At 51.3% G+C, this 21,662-nt stretch overlaps 11 protein-coding genes across 11 annotated transcripts; 5 read left to right on the top strand and 6 right to left on the bottom strand.

The window, feature by feature from the left end:
* Positions 1-215: 215 nt before the first annotated feature.
* Positions 216-2,216, bottom strand: BO87DRAFT_422566 (GMC family oxidoreductase; the record flags this gene model as incomplete). Its single annotated transcript, XM_025627126.1, has 7 exons — positions 216-248; positions 301-790; positions 843-1,151; positions 1,205-1,575; positions 1,630-1,783; positions 1,853-2,117; positions 2,165-2,216. The coding sequence occupies 7 exons, from the start codon at positions 2,214-2,216 to the stop codon at positions 216-218; spliced, it is 1,674 nt and encodes a 557-aa protein (XP_025483169.1).
* A 463-nt stretch (positions 2,217-2,679) lies between these two features.
* BO87DRAFT_373384 (GNAT family N-acetyltransferase) lies at positions 2,680-3,838 on the bottom strand. The gene is made up of 3 exons (XM_025622535.1): positions 3,649-3,838; positions 3,172-3,494; positions 2,680-3,106 (listed from the first exon to the last, which is right to left on the bottom strand). The coding sequence occupies exons 1-3, from the start codon at positions 3,744-3,746 to the stop codon at positions 2,772-2,774; spliced, it is 756 nt and encodes a 251-aa protein (XP_025483170.1). The 5' UTR covers positions 3,747-3,838; the 3' UTR covers positions 2,680-2,771.
* A 147-nt stretch (positions 3,839-3,985) lies between these two features.
* BO87DRAFT_327286 (choline transport protein) lies at positions 3,986-6,626 on the bottom strand. The gene is made up of 9 exons (XM_025620179.1): positions 6,184-6,626; positions 6,047-6,117; positions 5,905-5,928; positions 5,744-5,843; positions 5,618-5,690; positions 5,169-5,546; positions 5,081-5,100; positions 4,687-5,016; positions 3,986-4,605 (listed from the first exon to the last, which is right to left on the bottom strand). The coding sequence occupies exons 1-9, from the start codon at positions 6,319-6,321 to the stop codon at positions 4,153-4,155; spliced, it is 1,587 nt and encodes a 528-aa protein (XP_025483171.1). The 5' UTR covers positions 6,322-6,626; the 3' UTR covers positions 3,986-4,152.
* A 697-nt stretch (positions 6,627-7,323) lies between these two features.
* Positions 7,324-8,666, top strand: BO87DRAFT_351597 (uncharacterized protein). The gene is made up of 4 exons (XM_025621142.1): positions 7,324-7,707; positions 7,776-8,102; positions 8,159-8,301; positions 8,352-8,666. Exons 1-4 carry the CDS (start codon positions 7,564-7,566, stop codon positions 8,644-8,646), a joined length of 909 nt encoding a protein of 302 aa, XP_025483172.1. The 5' UTR covers positions 7,324-7,563; the 3' UTR covers positions 8,647-8,666.
* A 61-nt stretch (positions 8,667-8,727) lies between these two features.
* Positions 8,728-9,327, bottom strand: BO87DRAFT_393963 (uncharacterized protein; the record flags this gene model as incomplete). The annotated part of the gene is made up of 3 exons (XM_025625087.1): positions 8,728-8,902; positions 9,023-9,186; positions 9,271-9,327. 3 exons carry the CDS (start codon positions 9,325-9,327, stop codon positions 8,728-8,730), a joined length of 396 nt encoding a protein of 131 aa, XP_025483173.1.
* Positions 9,317-10,585, top strand: BO87DRAFT_373388 (uncharacterized protein). The gene is made up of 3 exons (XM_025622536.1): positions 9,317-9,689; positions 9,754-9,983; positions 10,048-10,585. The coding sequence occupies exons 1-3, from the start codon at positions 9,440-9,442 to the stop codon at positions 10,420-10,422; spliced, it is 855 nt and encodes a 284-aa protein (XP_025483174.1). The 5' UTR covers positions 9,317-9,439; the 3' UTR covers positions 10,423-10,585.
* Positions 10,586-10,739: 154 nt separating this feature from the next.
* On the top strand, positions 10,740-12,497 carry BO87DRAFT_373389 (MFS transporter). The gene is made up of 2 exons (XM_025622537.1): positions 10,740-11,075; positions 11,139-12,497. Exons 1-2 carry the CDS (start codon positions 10,918-10,920, stop codon positions 12,403-12,405), a joined length of 1,425 nt encoding a protein of 474 aa, XP_025483175.1. The 5' UTR covers positions 10,740-10,917; the 3' UTR covers positions 12,406-12,497.
* A 911-nt stretch (positions 12,498-13,408) lies between these two features.
* BO87DRAFT_300566 (lysophospholipase 1 precursor) lies at positions 13,409-15,388 on the top strand (the record flags this gene model as incomplete). Its single annotated transcript, XM_025619135.1, has 3 exons — positions 13,409-14,218; positions 14,272-14,411; positions 14,461-15,388. The coding sequence occupies 3 exons, from the start codon at positions 13,409-13,411 to the stop codon at positions 15,386-15,388; spliced, it is 1,878 nt and encodes a 625-aa protein (XP_025483176.1).
* A 202-nt stretch (positions 15,389-15,590) lies between these two features.
* BO87DRAFT_448177 (zinc-dependent alcohol dehydrogenase family protein) lies at positions 15,591-16,816 on the bottom strand (the record flags this gene model as incomplete). The annotated part of the gene is made up of 3 exons (XM_025628284.1): positions 16,231-16,816; positions 15,818-16,175; positions 15,591-15,765 (listed from the first exon to the last, which is right to left on the bottom strand). Exons 1-3 carry the CDS (start codon positions 16,745-16,747, stop codon positions 15,591-15,593), a joined length of 1,050 nt encoding a protein of 349 aa, XP_025483177.1. The 5' UTR covers positions 16,748-16,816.
* Positions 16,817-17,419: 603 nt separating this feature from the next.
* BO87DRAFT_373391 (uncharacterized protein) lies at positions 17,420-17,914 on the top strand. Its single transcript, XM_025622538.1, has one exon. The coding sequence runs from the start codon at positions 17,524-17,526 to the stop codon at positions 17,782-17,784; it is 261 nt and encodes an 86-aa protein (XP_025483178.1). The 5' UTR covers positions 17,420-17,523; the 3' UTR covers positions 17,785-17,914.
* On the bottom strand, positions 17,884-20,201 carry BO87DRAFT_184782 (GMC family oxidoreductase). Its single transcript, XM_025618434.1, has 6 exons — positions 20,089-20,201; positions 19,660-20,042; positions 19,582-19,611; positions 18,650-19,526; positions 18,093-18,594; positions 17,884-18,035 (listed from the first exon to the last, which is right to left on the bottom strand). Exons 2-6 carry the CDS (start codon positions 20,040-20,042, stop codon positions 17,989-17,991), a joined length of 1,839 nt encoding a protein of 612 aa, XP_025483179.1. The 5' UTR covers positions 20,089-20,201; the 3' UTR covers positions 17,884-17,988.
* Between the last annotated feature and the right edge of the window lie 1,461 nt (positions 20,202-21,662).

A 21,662-nucleotide genomic window follows, 5' to 3' on the forward strand; every position in this document is an offset into this window, starting at 1 on the left:
TTGGCTATAACATCCTCTTCTCCCCGCTTTCCGTGATATCTGATCCATTTTCATCAAAGTGGACATGGCCTGCGGCCCCGCCCGGGATCGCAACTTTTTGGCACGTTATGGGAACAATGGCCTGCATCGAGCATCGCACATAGGCACATTTTCCAACTATCATGTATCTTCTCCTTCTATTGCCAGTTCTCGATAATAGTGAGAGATCCGGCTGGTCATGCCACCGAGGACAGAATCATGTCAGCAGCCTACAATGCACATATTAGCAGCAGCACTATGCCCTCATGCTCCAATACCTACCTGTTCTGCAACACCATACGTCGGCGCCTGATAATGCGCCGCCAATGGTAGTGGGATTACACCAGAGTCCACAACCCTCAATCGCTCAATCTGATACACCCGACACTCAGTGTCGACAACTTCCCCCATCGCACAAGTCCCCGAGTAGTGAAAGCAACTACCACCACTCCGGTTCGCCCGGACATCGATCGCCTCATCGGACCAATTGTCACGGAGGGAATCGTCGACTCCGAACTCGACAGCATTGAGACCCTCGACGGCCTGTATGGCACGCGCAGTCTCCCGCACATTCTCGTACATCGCCGATCGGTCAATCGGGGATGCAAGGAGTTTGGGATCGAGCACGGGGGCGTCAGAAGGGTCAGATGATCGCAGCGTGAGAGTACCCCGTGATACTGAGTCGACGAGAACGTGCATGAGGCTGATGACGCGCTTCCCGGGCCAGCCCTCGAGGGGTTTCTTGCGAGCGGACGTGTCGACGGCGGTGTAACTGACTTGGTTAGCAGTGCCTTTCTTCCTGCGAGCTTTGAGGAACAGCATACACAATAAAGTTTTCAAGTTGCATCTTTCCCTCAGCCATGTACCGACTGCGCTCGGCTGAGCCCAGAACTTGTTTGGCCAGCTCTTGTGTCTTTGCGTCCGCAGGCGCAAAAGACATCCAGTCGTATGGCAAGCCCGCTAGCCAATGGACCTGATCTGTTTCCATCTCCCCGTCGCCGAGGGTAGCATTGTGCTCGTCAATCGTCCAGTAGGTGAATATATGAGGGTGGTCAGCATAGTTCTTCCCCACGGGGAGGTCTACGACTGGAGTGATGTTATGTCGCTGCAATTCTTCTGCTGGGCCGATGCCGCTGTTACTGTTATTAGGTTTTTCTATCCCAAGAAGCAGTTAATGCCTACTCACCTTAGAAGGAGGATTTTGGGTGATCCATATGCCCCAGCTGAGAGGATCACCTCTTTCCGAGCCCTGACATGCACACGCTCAATCTTATCTCCTACTGATCGCGCAATAACGGTGCCTTCCGCAGTCCTCCCAGTCATGATGAGCCTATCCACAGATGAATTCGTCCAGACAGTGACGTTACTTCCCAAAGGGTAGCTACTCGCAAAGCTTCTCAATCCCGCATAGGTGGAACTAAAAGCCTCCGAGTACCCCAGCTGCTGTCCACTATTCATATCATCCACCTGTTTGCGATCGAGCAATTCGTGAAACCTACGGCTCTTCTCCCGCAACGGGTAATTGCGTGGCTTGCCACTATTCGTCGCATGACTGACCTACACGATATCAACACGGTACCTCATAACGTAGAAGAGGAATGCGATAGCTACCTTAATCGGTCCACGATCTCCATGAGAATCAATCGTGACACAACCCTTCTCCTTCATCTCCACAGAAGGATACCACGTCTCGACCCTCTTGAAATACGGCAAAAGACCATTCCACGACCATCTCCGGTCCTGAACAAGATCTGCCCATTGGTCACTACACCAACACAGTCACATCAGCAACAATCTTCGTAGCCACATCGCCATTAATAGCATGGAATCTCACTAATCAACAGCCGGCCCGCGCGTAAACACCTGATAATTTACCCCGGACCCTCCCCCGACAATTTTGCCAGAGGCCAGACACACCGTATCACCTCCGAAAGCGCGCTCCTGCGGTACCGAGCGATGGGGCCATTCGAGATCCGAGCCGAATCCTGCCGCGAAGCCCATTGCGCCGGATGTCCGATCGTCTTTCTCGATGCCGGCCTCAATGAGCAGGATGCGCAGATCGGGACGGCTTTGCGAGATTCGACTCGCTACCACGCAGCCTGTTGCTTATCAGTATGAGTGGGAGATATTGTGATTGGGGGATTACCTGCGACGCCTGCTCCGACTATAATGAAGTCGAATGTTTCTTCTGGCTTCATGTTGTTCATGTGAGATATGGCTGACAGCTATAGACGATAGATGGCGAAGATCGTATGCCTCTAATGCGACGGGCGATAGATATACTTGGAGCTACGGGTGGCCTGAAGGGCAAGATTGTATTGATGATACTTAGACCTCGTCCGCTTGCGGTATAACCGACCAGAGAGACGTGGATGGCTGTTACACGAGGAGAGTCAGCTTCTCGTAAATGACTTCTTGTATGGGAGTCGCCATCCGCAGGGAAATACCACTACCAATGAAAGAACACGAAAAATATAAGCATATCGTTACATCCAGCTTCAGCAGGCTTTGGCCTTAAGGCGTGCACTATGACCGCATGAAGGCTGGTCTGGACACAGAAAAGAGTTGGGCGCGAAACCTAAATGCGTGAGGGGAAACGGCGTCTCCGCATCAAGTTTCCCCGAGTATCAGCGAACAAGAAACACAGTGAGTAAGAAAGGAGTCTTGTCTTTATTCCATCATCACGTCAATCATCAACATCATCTCATCTATTCTACATCTAAGATCGCAACACTCTTGACGAACCGACGAACCTATTTCCAGGTATCCTCGGTAACCGCCCACGGACCCGGAGGCACCTTATCATTCCACTCACCGCGCGGGGGGCGCCAAAGCAAGAGAATCGCGGGCGGTTGGCATTCATGCACCAGCCTGTTCCACTCATCACTGGGATTCTTCTTCGCAAAGTCGATGTTCAGACTGATGACACGCTTGTATCCGCTCTCTTCATACAACCAGCGACCGATGGGACTGCCCTCGATCCAGCTCTCGTATCCTAGGGGATCGATCCTCTCGTGGCCCCATTGCATGAGGAGTCGTCCTACGCCTCGACGGCGGTAATCGGGGTGGACACCCATGGCATTTACGCCTATTCATTCATCAGTTAGCTCTCTTCAATAATGAATAAAATAAATGGAATGAAGGGGTATATACCAGCATGAGGCCTCTGCAACCAACACTGTCTCGGAAAGAAAGCCTGACTGAGCATGCGACTAGCATACTCCGCGCGTTCCGAACCCTCCGGGTACCAAGTACACGACAGCGGTTGAGGGCCATTGGGAAAGGGGTTCTTGTGAAAGATGAGCCATTCGCAGCCGCCGGCGACGCGACCGGTTTCGGTATCAATCACATAGATGAGATGGGAGGCAGGATTCTTCTCATGGGCGGCCCAGCGGATTTTCGTGTCGAGGGCTTTGTCTTTTACGCGGTCTTCTGCGGTGTGGCCGCTTACGGGGTGGACGGCGGTGAATACTGGGCTGTTGATTGTGATGGTGGTGCGACCGGCGAGATTAGTTTGAAACTCTACTACTGTACGGGGATGGGAGGATAGGAGGGAGGATGGGGGGAGGAGATTAATGAAGGAAGAAGGAAGGGAAGGAATGTGTGGTGGTAAATTGCGCGCTCACTTACTTGTAAGGGTTGAAGTTGGCCGACCAGAGGACGTCGACTAGACGGGCATATTCCTCTTTGGTGTGAATTTCCCGGACTTCGAACTGCGATTTGGTCATGATGGGCTGGGCTGGCTGGACTCTTGGGAAAGGATTGATGGATGGATGATCGATTGAAACGGGGAAATTGAGGGGGCGCGCGCGGGATGAGGGGAAACAACAAGAGAAAGAGAAAAAAAGTATCTGACTTGACTAATAGAGAGTAGTGAATGGAAAATAGATTAGTTAGATTAGTTATCCTCCCTAAATTATCTACCAACTAATGAACTAATTTAGTAGCCGGAAGCCGATGTTACCCTGTCACGGACGGACTAAATGAATCCCTCTTTTAAATTAGAAAAAAGTAGTGCTATGGTATAAGGTAGACTATTTTAGGGCGACGCCACTGGTAAGTAGGGGAAAAGTCCCTGATTCAAGTGGAAAATTGCGCCATTTCCCGAGCTGTTAGTGAGTCAAAAGCATCCAACTAAATCTCGGCTAGCGGGCCCTTGTAGTGCTTCCGCGCCCATCCCACATAGTACACGATACTGATGAGGGTAACTCCCGCGAAAATGACAATGCTGTAGTTAATATTCTTGGGAGCAGGGTGGTTCTCCGGTGGCCAGCATCCGAAGAACATCATGATGATGGAGTAGGCAATGGCAAAGATGTTATTTGCCGTGCCCAACCACCCTTTGACTCGGAAGGGCCCCCAGTTGAGGACACCGCCGCCTTGACCCGGCTCGGTGAGGTCGCCGCGCAATCTACGATAGAGCAGGAGAGTCAGAGAGATCATGTACGAGGCAAAGAAGGCCTCCAGGACCAGCGACAGAATGATGTTCAGCACCACTGCCGACCCGATGTTAATCAGGCTGAGCAGACCGGCCGCGATAACCACCACCAACGTGCTGTGGAAGGGCACTAGAGTCCGTTGGTTCACCTGTAGATAAGAGCGATCGCAATTAGTATAGTCCTTAACAAAATAATCTGAGGGCGAAGAGAGGCTAGGCCTATCACTTACCTGTCGCACCCAGCGCCAGCCGGGAATGGCCTGCTCGCGGGAGAATGACCACAGCATACGACTGCCGGAAGAGATACCCGCGAGTCCTGCACACGCTTGCAGAATAGCCATCATACTGGAAAGAACAACCGCAGCACCCTTACTGCCCGTCGAGCTCGCCAGCATGTACATGAAGGGATACGAGGCACTGGATTCCACAATTTTCAGCAGGTCTCCGGCGGTGAAGAGGAAGGCAATCAGAATGGCAAAGCCAGTTGCGCCGTTGATCATGAGGGCCAGCAGCATAGAACGGGGGACCACCCGACTGCTGTTGGCGACTTCTTCGGCCATCTGTAAGGGGTTAGTTTGGCAACTGACTCAAACAGCGGCTAAACACCGAGAAGGAAGCACTTACATGAACCGCGCCATCAGTGCCTAGTGAACACAAAACCCGAGTCAGTATATCATGTTGAAGTTGATTAGACGCGAAAAGTCTGCCTTACCAACAAACGCAGCCACGGTGCCTTTTAACCCGATAAAGGTAGCCAAGGTCAGATCACCCCAGCCGCCATAATCGAAGGATACAGTAAAGATCGATCGCGGATCGGCCTTGGGCCCCAGATAGACGAGCGGAACCAAGACGGCGAAGAAGCCAAGCACATGGACAAGAAGGATAAGCACTTCAATGACCGGTAGGATCATCCCCAGCCAAGTATTGAGAACTGTGCAGACGAGCAGAATCGCCCACATGATCAGCGTGATGTGCCATCCTTTGGGATCATAGCTGGGGATGTTCATGGCAATGGTGCTCTGCAGCACACTGGCGGCCAGGTAGATGGCGGCTGTGGGGGCCGCTGTCCACGCAATAATGCAGACCGAGCCTGGATTTTTCCTTGCGTTAGCAAATTCGGACCGCGGTTCGCATACTCGGCACATGGAGTCGCACACATACCAGTGACATGACTGAGAAACTTCCTGGCCGACCTGGGGGCCAAGATGCTCACCCAATGATATTGTCCGCCCGCCTGTGGTGAGAAATCAGGCTCATTCTCAGCTGCAGGAAGTGTCGGACACATACCGACGGCATCATGCTTGCTAGCTCCCCCATCGAAATGAACACGGAAATGATGCCCGCCCAGACCCCAAGAAAGCCATACACCAAACCGGCGGGACCGCCACTGCACGAGGGTTAACAAACATGATTCTTCAGAGGTAAGCTCATTCCATGGTAGGCCTTACTTGGTGAGTCCCAAGCCAATGTTCCTAATTATCCCTATTAGCATGTAGAGTTCTGACGGGATAAACAGCAAGGGGGGAGTGGGGAAACAGAAAGAGGGGTAAAAGAAGGAAAAAAAAAGAATATTAAAAAAACATCGCATACATTATAACCGCTTCCCAAGTCAGCATCAAGCTGCAGGCAAACCCGACAGTACTCGTTAGACCAAATCGTCGCTAGCAAGGGTAGATCTCAGCGGCTGATGGTAGTAGAATCTCGGGGACAACGTGTGTGTTGGTTACCTTCAGCACCTCCTTCTTTCCGACCCTGGCCAGCTCGTAAGCATCGTTACTAAAGGTAGCCTTGCTCGGCGTGCCAGAATCCCGGTTCGTTGGAGCACGCAGCTCGATCGAATGTTCAACATCGCTGTTCCTGGCCATTTTGGGAACTCGTCACGACCAGTCCAAGACGCAGGCAACTAGACAAGTAAGAGAAGGTGTGATTTCGAAGGCATGGATTTTAAGAAACTGATTCGGAGTCATTTTATGCAAGCGCGGCCGGATAAAATCCAACGTAGACGGTAAACCCTGCAGGATTGCCACACACAGTCCTGCCATTAGACCAATTATCGGCTGGATTACCCGAAGAAGCAAAGGGTCCCTCTGCGTTATCAGCTGCAGAAAGTATCGTGCGATGATTGGGGGCCAGATGCATTGTAAGTTGGGGGCCGTTATTTCAATATCTGAAGGATGGCTGAGTGTGAGGAAACGAAATTGCATCCCCAGTGTTCTAGTAGTCTAGCCTATCGAGAAATGTTCAACTACTACTAAATTAGACGATCTTGGCTGCCGCGTGTCTCATATGGGCGTAAATTGAAATTGGAACGCGACCAAGCGACTCCGGAAGGAAGAGAGAAAGGAATGAAGGCTGGCAAGCAGGGGGGTGGAGTTGAAAGTGGAGAAGTAGACAGGGAGGGGGGGGGTGTGCACCACCAGTCCACCACCACAACAATAGGACCATCCAACGTCAGCCCTAGTCTATTAGCTGTCCATCTTGTTCGGGTTGGCCGGGAAAGCCCACCCACCACCACTATGTATCACGAACACAGCACAAAACCAAGAAGCATATTAGCCAAGGCAGCTCGGCTACTCAAGCAGTCTTGGCCATAAGCAGTAAGACCGAGACAGCCAACCGTCTCACATGTATTGACTGGTGTTTCCCCATTAGGGTTAGATATTCCTGCAGTGTGCAGAGAGGGCGGCCGCTAGAGAATCCAGGCGGAGGGGCGCAAAGCCATAGTGCGACGCTTATAGGCCGACGGCCTTGGCGATCATCGGGCCTCCCCGACTAAACTTTCCGGGCGGCACGCGCCAGCCCCAGTAGTATCCAGTGGGATCCAGTCTTATCCAGCGTATCCTGTCGCTCCTGTGTGTCTCCAGTGCGACCCGTGCTCCATCTCCGCTCGTGCAGAGCATGTTTGCTTGCTGGGCTGTGTATGGGGCTGTTCACGCACTGCTCACAAGTAGGATCTGCCTTCTCTTCAGCCAGCGGTCTTATTTACCTTATATGCCTAAAATCGTTCAATCACGATCAGTTTCGTAGCCAGCCAAAATCCTTCACTACCTGTGCCTTGGAATCCGATTCGGTACCATGAAGGTTATTTTGTTTCACGCCTGAAAGTCATGACAGACCATTCTGCAGCAGTCAAGGTCGTGACATGCTTCCTCCTCATCGTCTCCTTCATCGCTGTCGTAGCCTGTTTGACGACAAACTGGCAGGTTTTGAGGAGGAAGGTGTCTAGTGTGACGCTCCTTTTGAGCACTTTGGTTAGCTAGCTCTCTCAGATAATTTGTTTGCTTCATGCCATCTGTATAGTAATACTGACTGTCACTAGATCGCATCAATTGCCTCCGGGGCAGCTGTATCCGTCGCTGCTACTCATGGCTTGGGACAAGCTTCCCCTCTCTCAGGTGACCAGGTGGTCGTCATGCAGAAGGCCCTCTATTCCATGGAGGTGCTGTATGTTTTGACGCTGGGACTGGGAAAGCTGTCTGTCATGGTTCTCTTCTACAGTCTGCTCTCGTCGACAGGCCAGTCGAAGTCTGTCCTGGCAGCGACAGGTCTACTTTTGATATGGGTTGTGGTGATGGCCATCGTGGTATGCCTACAATGTCATCCACCCGAAGTCTGGAACATCGTCGGCGGGAAGTGTCTTGACGTGGTGAGTAGAATACGATGTGTTAGCCCGGCTACGAAAAATTTGCTAATGTCTTCAAGTCCGGAATTTGGATAGCATTCGGGGTCATGAACGTCTTGGTCGAGATTATGATTATCGCAGTCCCATCCTTCATCATCTTCCGCCTGCAACTGAGTCTGAAAAGACGTTTGGTGGTAATAAGCTGCTTCGGTATCCGAATCCTGTATGTCGCAATACTTTACCGAGATTTCGACACTTCTGACCTCTTACTAGGGATATCGCGGGCAGTATTGTGCAGCTGTGCTACGTCCGTAATTTCAAGCTCCACGCCGACTCTCCTCTACCGAACAATGTCTGGCAATGGGCGATTTGTAGTCAAGTGCTTCAAACGGTGGCTATCTTATCTGCCTGTGTGCCATACCTTCGAGAATTCCTGGAGTCGTTCCCCAGTGGTATGTTCAAGCCGACTGAGCTCAAACATCCTACGGTGCAGTCGGCATACAATGCGACCAAGTGTTCGGACAGTGATATAGAATTAATGAGACCGGAATCGACAAAAGATACTTAGTTAATCAACTTGAATTTCGCAACTCAATACATAAATCTTTCCATTGTATCATTTATTCTTTGTAATGTCCCGCTTAACCGTTTACTTGCTGATGGCGGCAACGGTCAGCTCGTCCATCTGACGGACGTTGGCGTCAGCAGCGGCACGCTCGACGTTGTTGGTGGTAGGTAGGGCGAGAGCCACGGCCGAGAAGGCGACGAGGACGAGAGTAGCGACACGCATTTTGTGAGATGTGGGATGTTTTGAGATGGTCGGTCTCGAAGTGGAGGCAGGAGTCTGTCACAGAGCTATGTTAACCCGAAGGACGCTGCAGAATGGTGTCCCCCAAGATGAGGTGAGCATACCTTTTGTGGTAGGAGGATTAGAAGTGTGAGACTTGAAGACTTGAGGATTTGCTGCTGAATGAACGAGGAGCGAGGGGGGATTTGAGGGGATTACATATGAACCAGCGGCGGAGGACCGGCAAGGTCCGAAGACAATTGATCCGGTGGGATAGAAGCAGGCCGTCACATAGTGGAGCCTCAGATAGCGAAGGATTACCTGTTTGCGACGCTACTATCAACCGGTGTGCCGTGCTGACCAGCCTTGCATTAGCTTGAGCTCTTCTATGCAATGTGAACCCACATCGCCGACAGCCCCATTGCCGGCATCGCATGATGTGTTCCGGAGCCGACGTTCCATCAGAAATGTGACAAATGTGACAAGGGCTCGGTGTTTAAAACCTGAGCATTGCGTTGACCCCCGACGCCCCTCCGGCTGTCAAACCCCTCCATGTTCATTCCCCCCTCTCACAATGTATTCCTACGAGAAAGTCAACCGTGACGACGACAGTGACCAGGGGCTTCTGGCTGAGGACTCGGAGAGAGTCGCACCTCAGCCCAGAGCCTCCAGATTACCCACCTGGACGAACGCTTTGCTGCTCTTGGGACTGTTGTTTTCGCTCTCACTGAACGTGGGATGGTTTGTGTTCCAGAAGGGTCACAATGTCCCCATTCAGGACTTGGATCCTGATGCGGCCATGGCTAAGCAGCGGTCTCCTTACAGTACGTACTTATCTCACAAGCCTCAACATGAAGTTTCATCTCTAACATTGCTTCCTATGACCAGCCGGTCTCGCATGGGATACTCACCTGCCTTACTCCCACCACTCCGAGTATACTAGCGAGAACAAGACACATGCGGATGAGATGTGGGAGAACCTGAGCATGGACCCCATGGTTATTGCCCCCACCTGGGAATGGGCTCAGAGCAAGGGTCTGTCGGACTCTTGGGCTTTCCCTTGGGATTCGAACCGAAGGATCTACTTCGTCAAGGTGTTCCATCAACTCCACTGTCTGGTGAGTAACCGTCGCAGCATTTCATACTCGGGGTAGACGCTGACACTCTACTTTTCTCTACTAGAAACTTATGCGCCACTCTTACCATGAACTCTGGTCCGGACAAGAGAGCTCGATCCCCGCTCCTCATATCGAACACTGCCTCGATTCCCTGCGACAGGATCTGATGTGCAAGGCCGATGATACCCCCATGCCATCTCTTCAGCTGCTGAATGGTGGTGGAGAAGGCCAATTGATGCAATGCAAGGACTTTGATAAGCTGGTAGCCTGGTCGAAGGCACCGGAACGCAATGCCTGCTACAAGCGACTGACCGACTACAAGCCGATCGTCCATAGCATTGAGCGCTACGCTTTCTGTCCTGCGGATAGTGAGCACTACCCGACAATGAGCAAGTATTTCGAGGAACACGGGCATTATGCCGATCCTTTTTCGGAATAGACAAGGGCGAGGCTGATTTGGTTCGGCTGGGGAAGAGGGTGAGAAACTAGCCAAGAAGGGCAGCCGAGAGGAGGGGAAAAGGGACTTTTAGCGCAGAAAACCCTAGTCAGCACCTAATTTAGCTTATTTAGCTTCAATGCAATTAAGAAAGTAGCAACGTTTAGTGGCCAGTAAATCTGCAAGCCCCCCTGCAAGCCCACTGGGGGCCAAACAGTACCACCTTCTGTTTTCTGTTAGTCCATTAGCCTGGTCTGAGTGGACAAAGTACTTTATCTGCTTATCTGCTTACTGTCAAAGGAGCATCAAGCCTGATCAGCCTCAGTCTGAGCGCAAACCCTTTGCTCGTCCGATCTTCCCCTCCATTCCTTTCATCCCGTTCCTTTTTTTTAATCACACATCGGCTCCTCCCTTTCATCTTCAGTCTTCCTTCCCATTCCATTAACTTTTGAATCATCATCCCTACCTTCTCATTGGCGGTTACTAAACCAGTCCAAAATGGATGAGGAAGATGGCCATTGCAAAGAAACCGAGGTCACCGTCCAGTCGACGAGCCCCGTGGACTCGGCCGATTATGATCCTTTTGACCCCCAAACCCGCTCCACCACGTACAAGTGGATCACCGTCGTCCTTGTCGCGGGATTATCAACCATGGTGTAAGCTTAAACTCCCATCAATAAACTCAATGTCAAGGTGTCTGACAGTTGCGCCCGGGAAAGTCAGTTGTCCACCATCATAGCAGCCCCCGTATCCCCGTCTATTCTGTCTCATTTCCATTCCGACAATGCCCTCTACCGTACCCTCATTGTTTCCATCTGGGAACTCGGAGAAATCATAGCGCCATTGCTATGGGGACCGCTTTCTGAGCTGTATGGCCGACAATGGCCTCTGAATATTGCCAATCTCTTCTTTGTGGCCTTTTTGGCTGGAACTGCTGCCAGTACTAGTATCCAGATGCTGATTGCCTTCCGGTTTTTGAGTGGTGCGGCGACCGCAGCTTCAGCCATCGGTCCTGGCATTGTTAGCGATCTTTTCCCCGAGGAAAATCGCGGACGTGCCATGTCCATTATGTCCTTGACCGGTGCATTGGGACCAGTCGTAGGTCCTATCATTGGTTCCTATCTGGGTGAAAAGGCCGGGTGGCGATGGGCTTTCTGGTTACCGACTATTGCGACTGGGACTCTGTCCCTGCTCATTCTTGTCGTGTACCGTGAAACATACAGCGTCACTCTCCAGAAACGCAAAGCCAAACAGCAGGGTCTCGAAGGTGGCACTGAAAGTCCCGAAGATACAGAAAAGACAGCTAGCCACGTATTTTTTAAGACTATCCTCCGGCCACTCCGTCTGCTCATCCGGTCTCCCATGCTAATACTGGTTACCCTGTATCTCAGCGTGGTCTATGGTTACACCTACCTGGTGATGACAACCATTGCAACACTGTTCCAGGATGTGTACGGCTTCTCCGAAGGAGCATCCGGTCTAGCCTTCCTAGGACTGTGTCTTGGGCTCATTCTCGGGGCCTTCCTGTGCAGCTTCCTGCTAGACCGCTATGTGCGCACAGCCCGGGCACGGTCCGGCACTTCCAAGCCAGAGCAGCGCCTGCCCCCTGTCCTGATCGCATGCTTCATCATGTCAGGTGGCCTTTTCCTTTTTGGCTGGACTGCGCAGTACCATGTGCAATGGATTGCGCCAATTATTGGCACGGGCATCATTGGGTTTGGGCTGGTGTCTACCACCATCACTTTGCAAACTTACGTCGTGGACCTCTTCGGCATCTACGCCGCGAGTGCTACCAGCGCAATGCTGGTTCCCAGAAATGCCTGCGCCGCATTCCTGCCCCTTGCAGGACCACCACTGTTCAAGCACCTTGGATATAACTGGGGCGGAACACTTTTGGCGCTGATTGTTTTGGTGTTCTCGTTGATGCCCTTGATCTTTATCAAGTATGGCGAGAGACTGCGGGGAAAGAATTTGCTAGATGCTTGAGATGTCGATGGTGTTTGTATATTATGTTTAGTATGACAAAAGCATGAACAATGATAGTAATGATGTTGTTTGGGATTGATCCCACTTTCGCAGTTCTTCCCTGTTTTCGACGAGCAAGTCACGTTATCCTTCTGCACGGTCGCAAATGAGGCTGTGCTCCTAGGGCATCGATACAGATACCCTTCTTGGACTCGAGGATGATGCCATGCCCAAAGTCTAACCCTACAGCAATGATGCTAGTTGGTGCCCTGTAGGCAGCAGGATTGTGATTCCCGCAGCCATCCGTGACGCTCCACCTTCCAAGCTTCTGACAGGTCCGTGCCAACTCATGATCCTTCCGATTGACCGCGGATAAGTATATAATGCACTGGAGGCGCAGTTCCAGACCAATGGAACGTCTTGTTGATACCTGTGCTTTGACAATATTATATGACATGTCGATCGAAGCTCTTGTTGGTACCCGAAGGAGTATGGTTTGCCGTTACCATGGGTAAGGCTGTGAACTGCCTCAATTCCTATTTATTGATCGAGGCGGTTAGACCACTAGCTATGCAGATCTGCTCAGCCCAAGTGGATTTAGTTGATCGTGGCGCCTTCACTGTGGATACGAGACAACGAATCGCAGACTCCGGAAGCCCGTGGCTGGTGAAGTTGCCCGCAATATGCGCAGCAGATAGTTCTTTTTGCTTCCCTGTTTAAAGGCTTCAGCTGCGCTGGGACGTTACTGCCATTCATACTACTCTCCAGGGCTGAATATGACGCACTGCTACGGAGTACTGCATACTTGTTTAGGAAGGCCTTGCGGGGGACCGATCACAGCGAGGTTGAATGGATGGCACTGAATGCTACATGCGATACAGACAACAACACCTCGATCTGAATATGGTATCCAGGATGTTGAACGCACATATTTATGTGTATATAATGGTCTGTATATTCGAGTCTGAAAGTCCAACTTTAGCAGCATTCTATATTCTCTTTCAGTCTCGGAAACATCGTTGCAATGCTACCGCTTCTAATCTCAGCAGCAGCTGCCACTCTTGCCTCTGCCCTGGAACTTCCCCAAGGTTATGCGCCAGATCCTGTCTCCTGCCCAACAAGTTTACAATGGATCCGACCGGCAGTTGGACTCAGCAGAGATGAATTGGAATGGGTCGAAGGGCGCAAGAAGGTCGTTCTGGGCTCACTAGAGGCATATCTGGAACAACTCAACCTGGACGACTTTGACTCAGATGAATACATCTCGCGTCTCAACTACACCAACCAAACCCCAGTTATGGGAATGGCCATCAGCGGCGGAGGTTTCGGGTCCGCCTTCACCGGGACAGGTCTAATCCGTGCTTTGGATGACCGTCTTCCCGCAGCCAACGAGCAACGTACAGGCGGACTTTTGCAAAGCATGACCTACCTATCCGGTCTGTCCGGAGGATCCTGGCCGGCAGTGTCCTTCCCATCATACAACTTCCCTACTGTAGACGATATTGTCGATTACTGGAAACCGGAGATTGACCGTTTCCTCACAGTCACAAACACCTCTGCTGAAGCTGCCACCGAGGTTGTCATGTTCGAACAGATTGCTGCAAAGCACATGGCTGGCTTCGAGATAGGTATAAGTGATTATCTGGGGCGGGGGTTCGCGTACGAGTTCATACCCGGACAATCCGGGGGCCTGAACACCACGTTTTCGGGGATAAGGAATCTGAGCAACTTTATCAATCACCAAATGCCGATGCCTATCATCCACCTGGCTTCAGTTGAGCCGGAAGATGCTGAGTACTACGACCTTTTGGTACCGTCATCTAATGGGACGATTGTAAGTAACGGCCCCTTCTCAATAAACTACCAGCTCCAAGCTAATCCGGTTAGTTTGACTTGACACCCTTCGAATTTGGCGCCTGGGACGGAGATGTGCATGCATTCACACCTACTGAGTGGCTCGGAAACCAGCTGTCCAACGGAATCCCAGTTAATTCAAGTACATGCTGGAAAGGATTTGATCGATCCTCGTAAGCACCTTGGAGTCTTTAGACTCGCACACTTCTAAATATATCCTAGACTGGTCATCGGCACTTCCGCCGGCGCCTTCAACTTCTGGTATCTCGAAAGCGTCTCCAACGGAACCCTCGGCCAATTTGCCAAACGTTCCACCACCCACAAGTCCTCTCTTGCCAAACGACTCAGCAAACCCGCCAACCTGAACGGACTCGTCGAAGCGTTTGCCGACACCTTCGATCTAAACCTAACAGAAGTTGCCTACTCAACATTCCCCAACCCATTCACCAACCTCTCCCTCTCCACCGGCAACGCTCACACATCCTCAACCCTAAACCTCGTCGACGGCAGCGAAACAGGTCAAACGATCCCGCTCTGGGGTCAAATCCAGCCTGCACGCAACGTCGACTTTATCATAGCTTGGGACGACTCCCAAGACGCAGACCCATACTCCTGGAACAATGGCACAAACCTCTACAACACATACCTCGCCGCCAACGCAACAGGACTTCCCTTTCCCGTAATTCCACCCTCCAAGACAATGGTGAACCTGAACTACACACTCCACCCACAATTCTTCGGCTGCGATGCGAACCTCACTACCACAGGCGACGATCGTGCCCCGATTGTGCTGTACATGGCCAATGCGCCGTATAGCGCATACACGAACTTCTCGTTCTGGCAGACGGCGACGAGTCGCGAGCAGATGGAGGACATCTTCATCAATAGTTTCGACATTGTGACGCAAGCGAATGGATCGTGGGATGGGGAGTGGGCGGAGTGTATCGGGTGTGCGGCTGTGGAGAGGAGTTTGAAGAGGGTAGGGATGGAGAGGACCAGGCAGTGTGAGCGGTGCTTTGAGAGGTATTGTTGGGATGGGGAGCTGGATGAGAGGGAGCTGATTGAGATGGATCCGGGAGTTTTGGACCCAACGTTGATTTTGAATCCGGGGGTGGGGTTTGAGGTGTGGAATGCTACGAATCCTTATTGATTGTCGCCATGATTGGGGTTTGGCTGAAAGCTGGCAGGGAGGCAGTTTGCTATTAAGGCATTATGATTTAAGATGTGATGATTTGTCATGACTACTATATAGACCAAAATGATATGATACTGCTAGTTGGAGGGAGTCCTATCATAATTGTTCGGATAATAACTCTCTGTATCTTCATCATGCGACAACTATAGACATCTAGCTACAGACGCATCACAACCTTCCCAACCTGCTTACCCTGCCAAACATACTTAACAGCCTCTTCGGCTTGCTCAAACGGAAACACTTTATCAATAAGGTCATCGAGCTGCGTCTGCGAAGCCGACAGTGCCTCACAAAAGTCCTCCATATCAATCTTCGAGCCCGCGTTGATACCCCTTTGCAGGTCAGCAAACCTTTCCCATTTCCACTACCTCGCACAACACTCACCTAAGATTGATCCTCCGATCAATAAGAGTCGGCACCAACTCTCGCAGCTCAGACGGATCCTGCTTCCCAAGATATCCCACCTGACTGACCACCCCGCCACGACGAGTGCATCGCATACTCTTGACAAGGGATCCCGTTCCGCCATTCTCCACCACCAAGTCCACACCGACACCATCAGTAAGCTTCAACACTTTATCATCCCACTCCGGTGTGTCCTTATAATTAACCGTCAAAATAGCAGAATCAGAATACTTCTCCTTAATAGCTTGAAGTTTCGCATCACTCGACGAAGTCAGAATCACACGCAGACCAGCTGCAAGCGCTAACTTCAGCGCAAACATGCTGACGCCCCCGGTCCCTAAAATCTTTCGTCAAACTCAAATCAAACCACTACACTTAGAATGAAAACTCACCCTGCACCAAAACCGTCTGCCCAATCCTCATCCCCTTCAATGCCGACCACGCCGTAACCCCCGCACAAGGAATCATCGACGCCTGCACCCAATCCAAGTAAGTCGGAAGTTTACACAGCACACTCTCATCATAAACGATGTAATCCGCCATCACCCCATCTTCATCAGCAGCCAGCCACGACCGCTTCGTCGCACGCTCTGTAATCTGCTCGGTGTCTGTGATCGGCGCCGCGCGATCCCCAACAACCAGGCTCTTCACTTTGTCCCCGGTGGCTATGACTTCTCCGGCGGCGTCGTTGCCCAGGATCCCGTGGGGGAGAACGGGCCATGGGTTTCCGCCGTTGGCGATGTTGGCGTCGCGGTAGTTGAGAGCCACGGCGTGGACCCGGATTAGGACTGCTGTGGGGGATAAGGGGAGGGGAAGTGGCTCTGTTACGATGTTCACTTTGGGGGTGTTCGGGGTGTAGTCGTCTGTTCGGCGGACGGCGCGACGGTGGGTGATTTGTGTGGGGGGCATCTTGCTTGGTGGTATCAATGTGGATGGAGTAACTATGGAAGAACTGTTGATTGTTTGTATAGGTTCATGCTTTTGTCAGTTGTTATATTGTTATATACCCCGCGTTCTGGATGTTTTGTTGCTGTGGTTCGGATGGGACAGCCGAGCCGATGGGAGAAAGGGCTTGTGAATCCATGGGGTTTCCGAGATCCGACATCCGAGACAATACTCGGGTTGATAGGATAGCCATTGTTCGGGTTCACAATAAAAGGCTAAATACAAGGAGATTCATTGCTCATGAACAGCTACTTATGATTTCTAATCTTCCAGGGATCGGGGTTTATGTGTACTTTTGAGCCGTCCCGCGGCATACCCGGACAGTTCTCATGTCTTCCGCCAGATCAACACCCCCAAACTCCGCGTTCTCAATTCCATGCAGCATTATATTTATGGCCTTGACGTCAATTGCTATATAATCCTTATGATAATGCCATATTATGATAAGTATCTCCTCGGAGTCCAGCATTCTGTCCGGTTTCTGGAAGTTCCAGACTATCGTCATTTCCACGTTAACTGGTAATTAGTGTAGCCGGGATGATATACCAATGATGTAATAGTGGCCATTTCCAGATACAACAATCAGTATATAGCCACCACCTTTGCCAAGCATACATTAGTATTCCTATCATCAAGATCATATTCACATAAACAAAACACGAGTCTTAATCAATTTAGAACACATCACTTACCACTCTCAATACCCTCCACCTATTACAGTAATCCCACCGCTACCCATCATGGCCGACCAACCCCCCATGGGCCGCGACTTCATCGACGCAAAGAACGTCGACCCTATCGACCACAATGACCAAACCGACCCCGAAGACTCCGCTAGTCAGCCTCGTTTCCCCGGCCCCGGTTCGAGCACAACTGCCCCTTCTACTTCGAAGCCGCATTCGAACAAGTTGTTGAACAAGCTGGATCCGCGATACGACAGTGATGTTTTGGAGTCGGAGAAGCAGGAGAAGGAGAAGGTGCAGCGGAGGGGATGGGATTAATCCTGCTTTGATACTTGATATGTCAAGATAGATGGGAGGGAGAGAGGAGGATGATGGCTTATGATCATGTATACATGTTTTCGAATTCCGGAGAGAGATGATCTCCGTGATAATATTATGCTCACAAATTATGATACTCTGGTTATATATTGTACAATATATGAAGGAAAAGTACGAAACAGCTCAAGTTATGAAGGATAGAAATCACGCCCCATTAATAATTTCGTTGGCGATCTTCTCCGCGAGCATATCTGGTCCGCGTCAGCATCTGATCCTCATCAAACCACAAGGTAAGAGGTATAACTTACAGACGGTAGACTGAGGGTGTCCCGGCGGCAAGAACGGGAATGCAGACGCATCCACAACTCTCACACCCTGGACTCCATACACCCTAGCCTGACTATCCACCACCGCCATCTCATCGTCAGACGTGCCCATCTTGCACGTACAAGCGGCATGCCAGAGCGTCATGACGTTATCCTTGATCCACTGGAGGATCTGCTCGTCCGACTGTACTTTCAGACCGGGGTTGTATTCCTTGCCAATGATGACTGGCGCCATGGCCTTGCTCTGGAAGGCCGCGCGAACACGCTTGAACATGGCGATAGCGACTTCCTGGTCGGACTGAGTGGCGAGCCAGTTGGGGTTGATGACGGGAAGGTCATCGGTGTCAGCAGAGCGAAGCGTAATATTGCCGCGGGAGGTCGGGGTGATGAGTACCGCCAGCATGGAGGCGTATTGGTAGCCGTCTTCGGGCTGGGTAGTGAGTAGATTAGACACGTTGCCCATGTATCCGGCACCGGAGATGTACTAGATTGCATTAGCTTGTCTGTAGTATGAAGCACGCATACAATTATTCACATACCTCGGCTTCAGGCCAGTCACTCGGGAAGGAAGCCAGTTGCTTGGTAGTCTGGCTGCTAAAGGCACTACGCAGGGCCGCCGGGATCTTCTCCCAGGCGAGGTAGTCCGAGATAGGGTTGGTAAGTGGGCCGTTGCCGAAGCCGACCATGTTGATGAACTGGCCGACGATGCCTAGGAAGTCATTGGCGATCGCGGTGAAGGTCTGCACGTTGACACGATACGAAGGCGCAAAGAACGGGTGATCCCACATGTTCTGACCCACGCCCGGACGGTTAGCCACGACCTGAATGCCGTGTTCCTCGAGCTGGTCTTGCGGACCAACTCCAGACACCATGAGCAGCTGGGGAGACTGGAAGGCTCCCGCGGAGACGATGACTTCGTGGTTTGCCTTGATGGTGAAGATGTTACCCATGGAGCCCTTGACCTGCACGCCAGTTGCCTGTTTCTGGTTGTTGAAGATGATCTTCTTAGCCAGGGTGTTTGCGTACGTGGTCAGTGTCGACGGTTTGTTCGCAAGGAATGACTCCTCGGAACTACTCCGGATCTCGCCGCTGGGGTCGATGGTTGATGCGCAGTACTGGCCGCCCATCAATGAGCCAAGGTTGAAGTCCTGTGTCTCGTTGATGCCAATGGCTTTCATGCCGAGGTCCATCCATGTCGAAAAGGGCATCGCGTAGTTCGCGTACGACACCTTCAGCGGACCACCAGTGGATTCATACGCGCTGGCATCATAGCCAGCGGTGGCATTCTTGGCCCGGATTTGAGTGTTAGGGGGAGTGAATTTCACACTGGCCTTGTAGAAGGGCAGCGTCTGGTCGAAGGTGTAGCTGCTGTCATTGACGGCAGTGGCCCATTGCTCCATGGACTCGATGGTCGGCCTAGCAGATCGTTAGTGGGATCCTTTCTAAACTGTTTCTGAGCAGGAACACAAACCGTTGATAAATCATGAAGTTCATCGCGGAGCTGTACATGCGTTAGCTTTGTCCCTTCCGAACAATATGCGACACCTACGATCCACCCCAGCATTTCCCCCGAGCATAGTGAGTGGACCGGCCATTCGCACCGGGGACGTTCTCTGCGACAAATCCCCAGTCGTGCGCAGCAGCTGTTTCTGGATCCGACCCAACTGGTAGCACGTCCGCAGCAGGCACCTCGGCCACCGACTCGAGTTCATATGATCCTCCAGCCTCGATCACTGCCACTTTGAAATTCTTCTGCGCCAGTCGAGTTGCAATAGTGTTTCCACCTGTACCTCCACCAATGACCACATAATCGAATTCCGCATCACCAAACAGGCCACGCTCGTCATGGTTGTGCGAAAGAGTGTCGGGGTTGGCAATGGTCGCGGTGACCATGCACTGTAAAGCGAGTGACAAGAGAACATGACGGATCATCTTAGAGCATTAGTATCACGACATAAAGCGCTGTGAAGGGACTTACAATGAGTGAATCCGAAGGGAGCGACTAGGATGGACACGAAAAGAACGACGCGCTTGACAGGGAATGGTGTACATTCCGTCGGCGTCAGGGGTTAAGTATGCTGCATGATCCCCCTTCGGTCCGACCAAGCTGAGATGCTACCTATTATTTCGAACTAGGTTTCACCTGTCTGGCCCCTGTCTGGATGTAAGTTTACAATCACAACGGAGCTCACGGACATATGGTTCATGATGCCAACATGGGGCCAGGGTGAAACGGCCATCCGGTCGGGTGGAGATCCCCCGGTCGGAGATGCGGTTCAATCAGGTATGGCCGCCTCATTTATCGGGCGGGCGAGCGCAAATTTGGGTCACCCACATGGATTTCTCCCAGCAATAAATAGCATAGCTCAAAACCTAATGTTTGTTTGCTCCTGAGTTCTGGTTATGTTTGACCTACTGCGTTGTTTGTTTTCTTTCGGTCGAATGATGTGTTAGGGTTCAGCGGTCCTCCGTTATAACAGCTCTCTTGCATCGCATTACCGTCTGTTCCGAGCGAATATCTTGAGATGAGGATCGTCTGCAATACCATGATTGAGATGGTAATCTCCTCTTCTATTCTTTCTGGCTACTAGGTTGGCTGTACACCAACCCAATGACTGAAATATCAGGCGTGTATGTCACTCGTTTACCCCTGGCTAGATGAATTTCCCGTATCCCTTCTGGTGACAATTCAGGGCCACGTACAATGACCTCTAGACGTGTGTTGAATGATCGTAGATATACTATGAGTCTTGTAAGTGAGGATGTAAAAAAAGTAGGATAAGTCGTGCTATTGATGCGTTGGTGGCGCCTACACTTTGTTTATGCATAAACCAACGTGTTATAGGCCCACACTTCGGTACAGTCGAGTAAAAGTACTTTTAGATCAACCACAGTTCACCAGGTATGGGCACAATTCGACAAATTTCGCTAGACTTCGAGATTTACCCCTACGGACTGCTTTTACCAGTTTCAGCAGCGTCATGTTCAGGTGGTTGCCAGTTGCCAATCCCGAGGCCGTTGCCCAGATTTCCCAATGCGGCAATGGTCGCGAACCACTCTGCTGCAAGCTACAACTTCGAGTCGCTGTCACATCTTTCCCAACACCATCATTAACTGGCCTGTCTTCAAAATACTATTTCGATTTCTTCCGATGCATACTCGGGATGTAATTTCCTTCACGGATCTGATCAACCATACAGGTGTTCTCACGAGCAAGCAATAGGCACCATTGTCCAGGATGATTCCTGATGACTATGACAGACTGTAGCAGACCCTGGAAGGCTGACAGGCTGACGAGATGATGCCAGCCCCAAATAGAAGCCATGTGTAACGATGAGATAAGATGACATACTGTTAAGAAACACCATCTCATCAGCCCCGTGGCAACTGGCCAAGTGGAGAGAGCAGACATCACATATCGATCAATGGCCGCAATCAGGCTTCCAAGCTGCATGCCACTTCATCCCAACATTCCAGACACAAATCCGAGGCATACCTTATCCCCAACAAGAAGCAACCTTCATGTGTCAAGGATCCTCAGTTGATTCAAGC

This window comes from Aspergillus neoniger, assembly GCF_003184625.1.
Source record: "Aspergillus neoniger CBS 115656 unplaced genomic scaffold BO87scaffold_5, whole genome shotgun sequence".
In the NCBI taxonomy this organism is placed as follows: Eukaryota; Fungi; Ascomycota; class Eurotiomycetes; order Eurotiales; family Aspergillaceae; genus Aspergillus; species Aspergillus neoniger.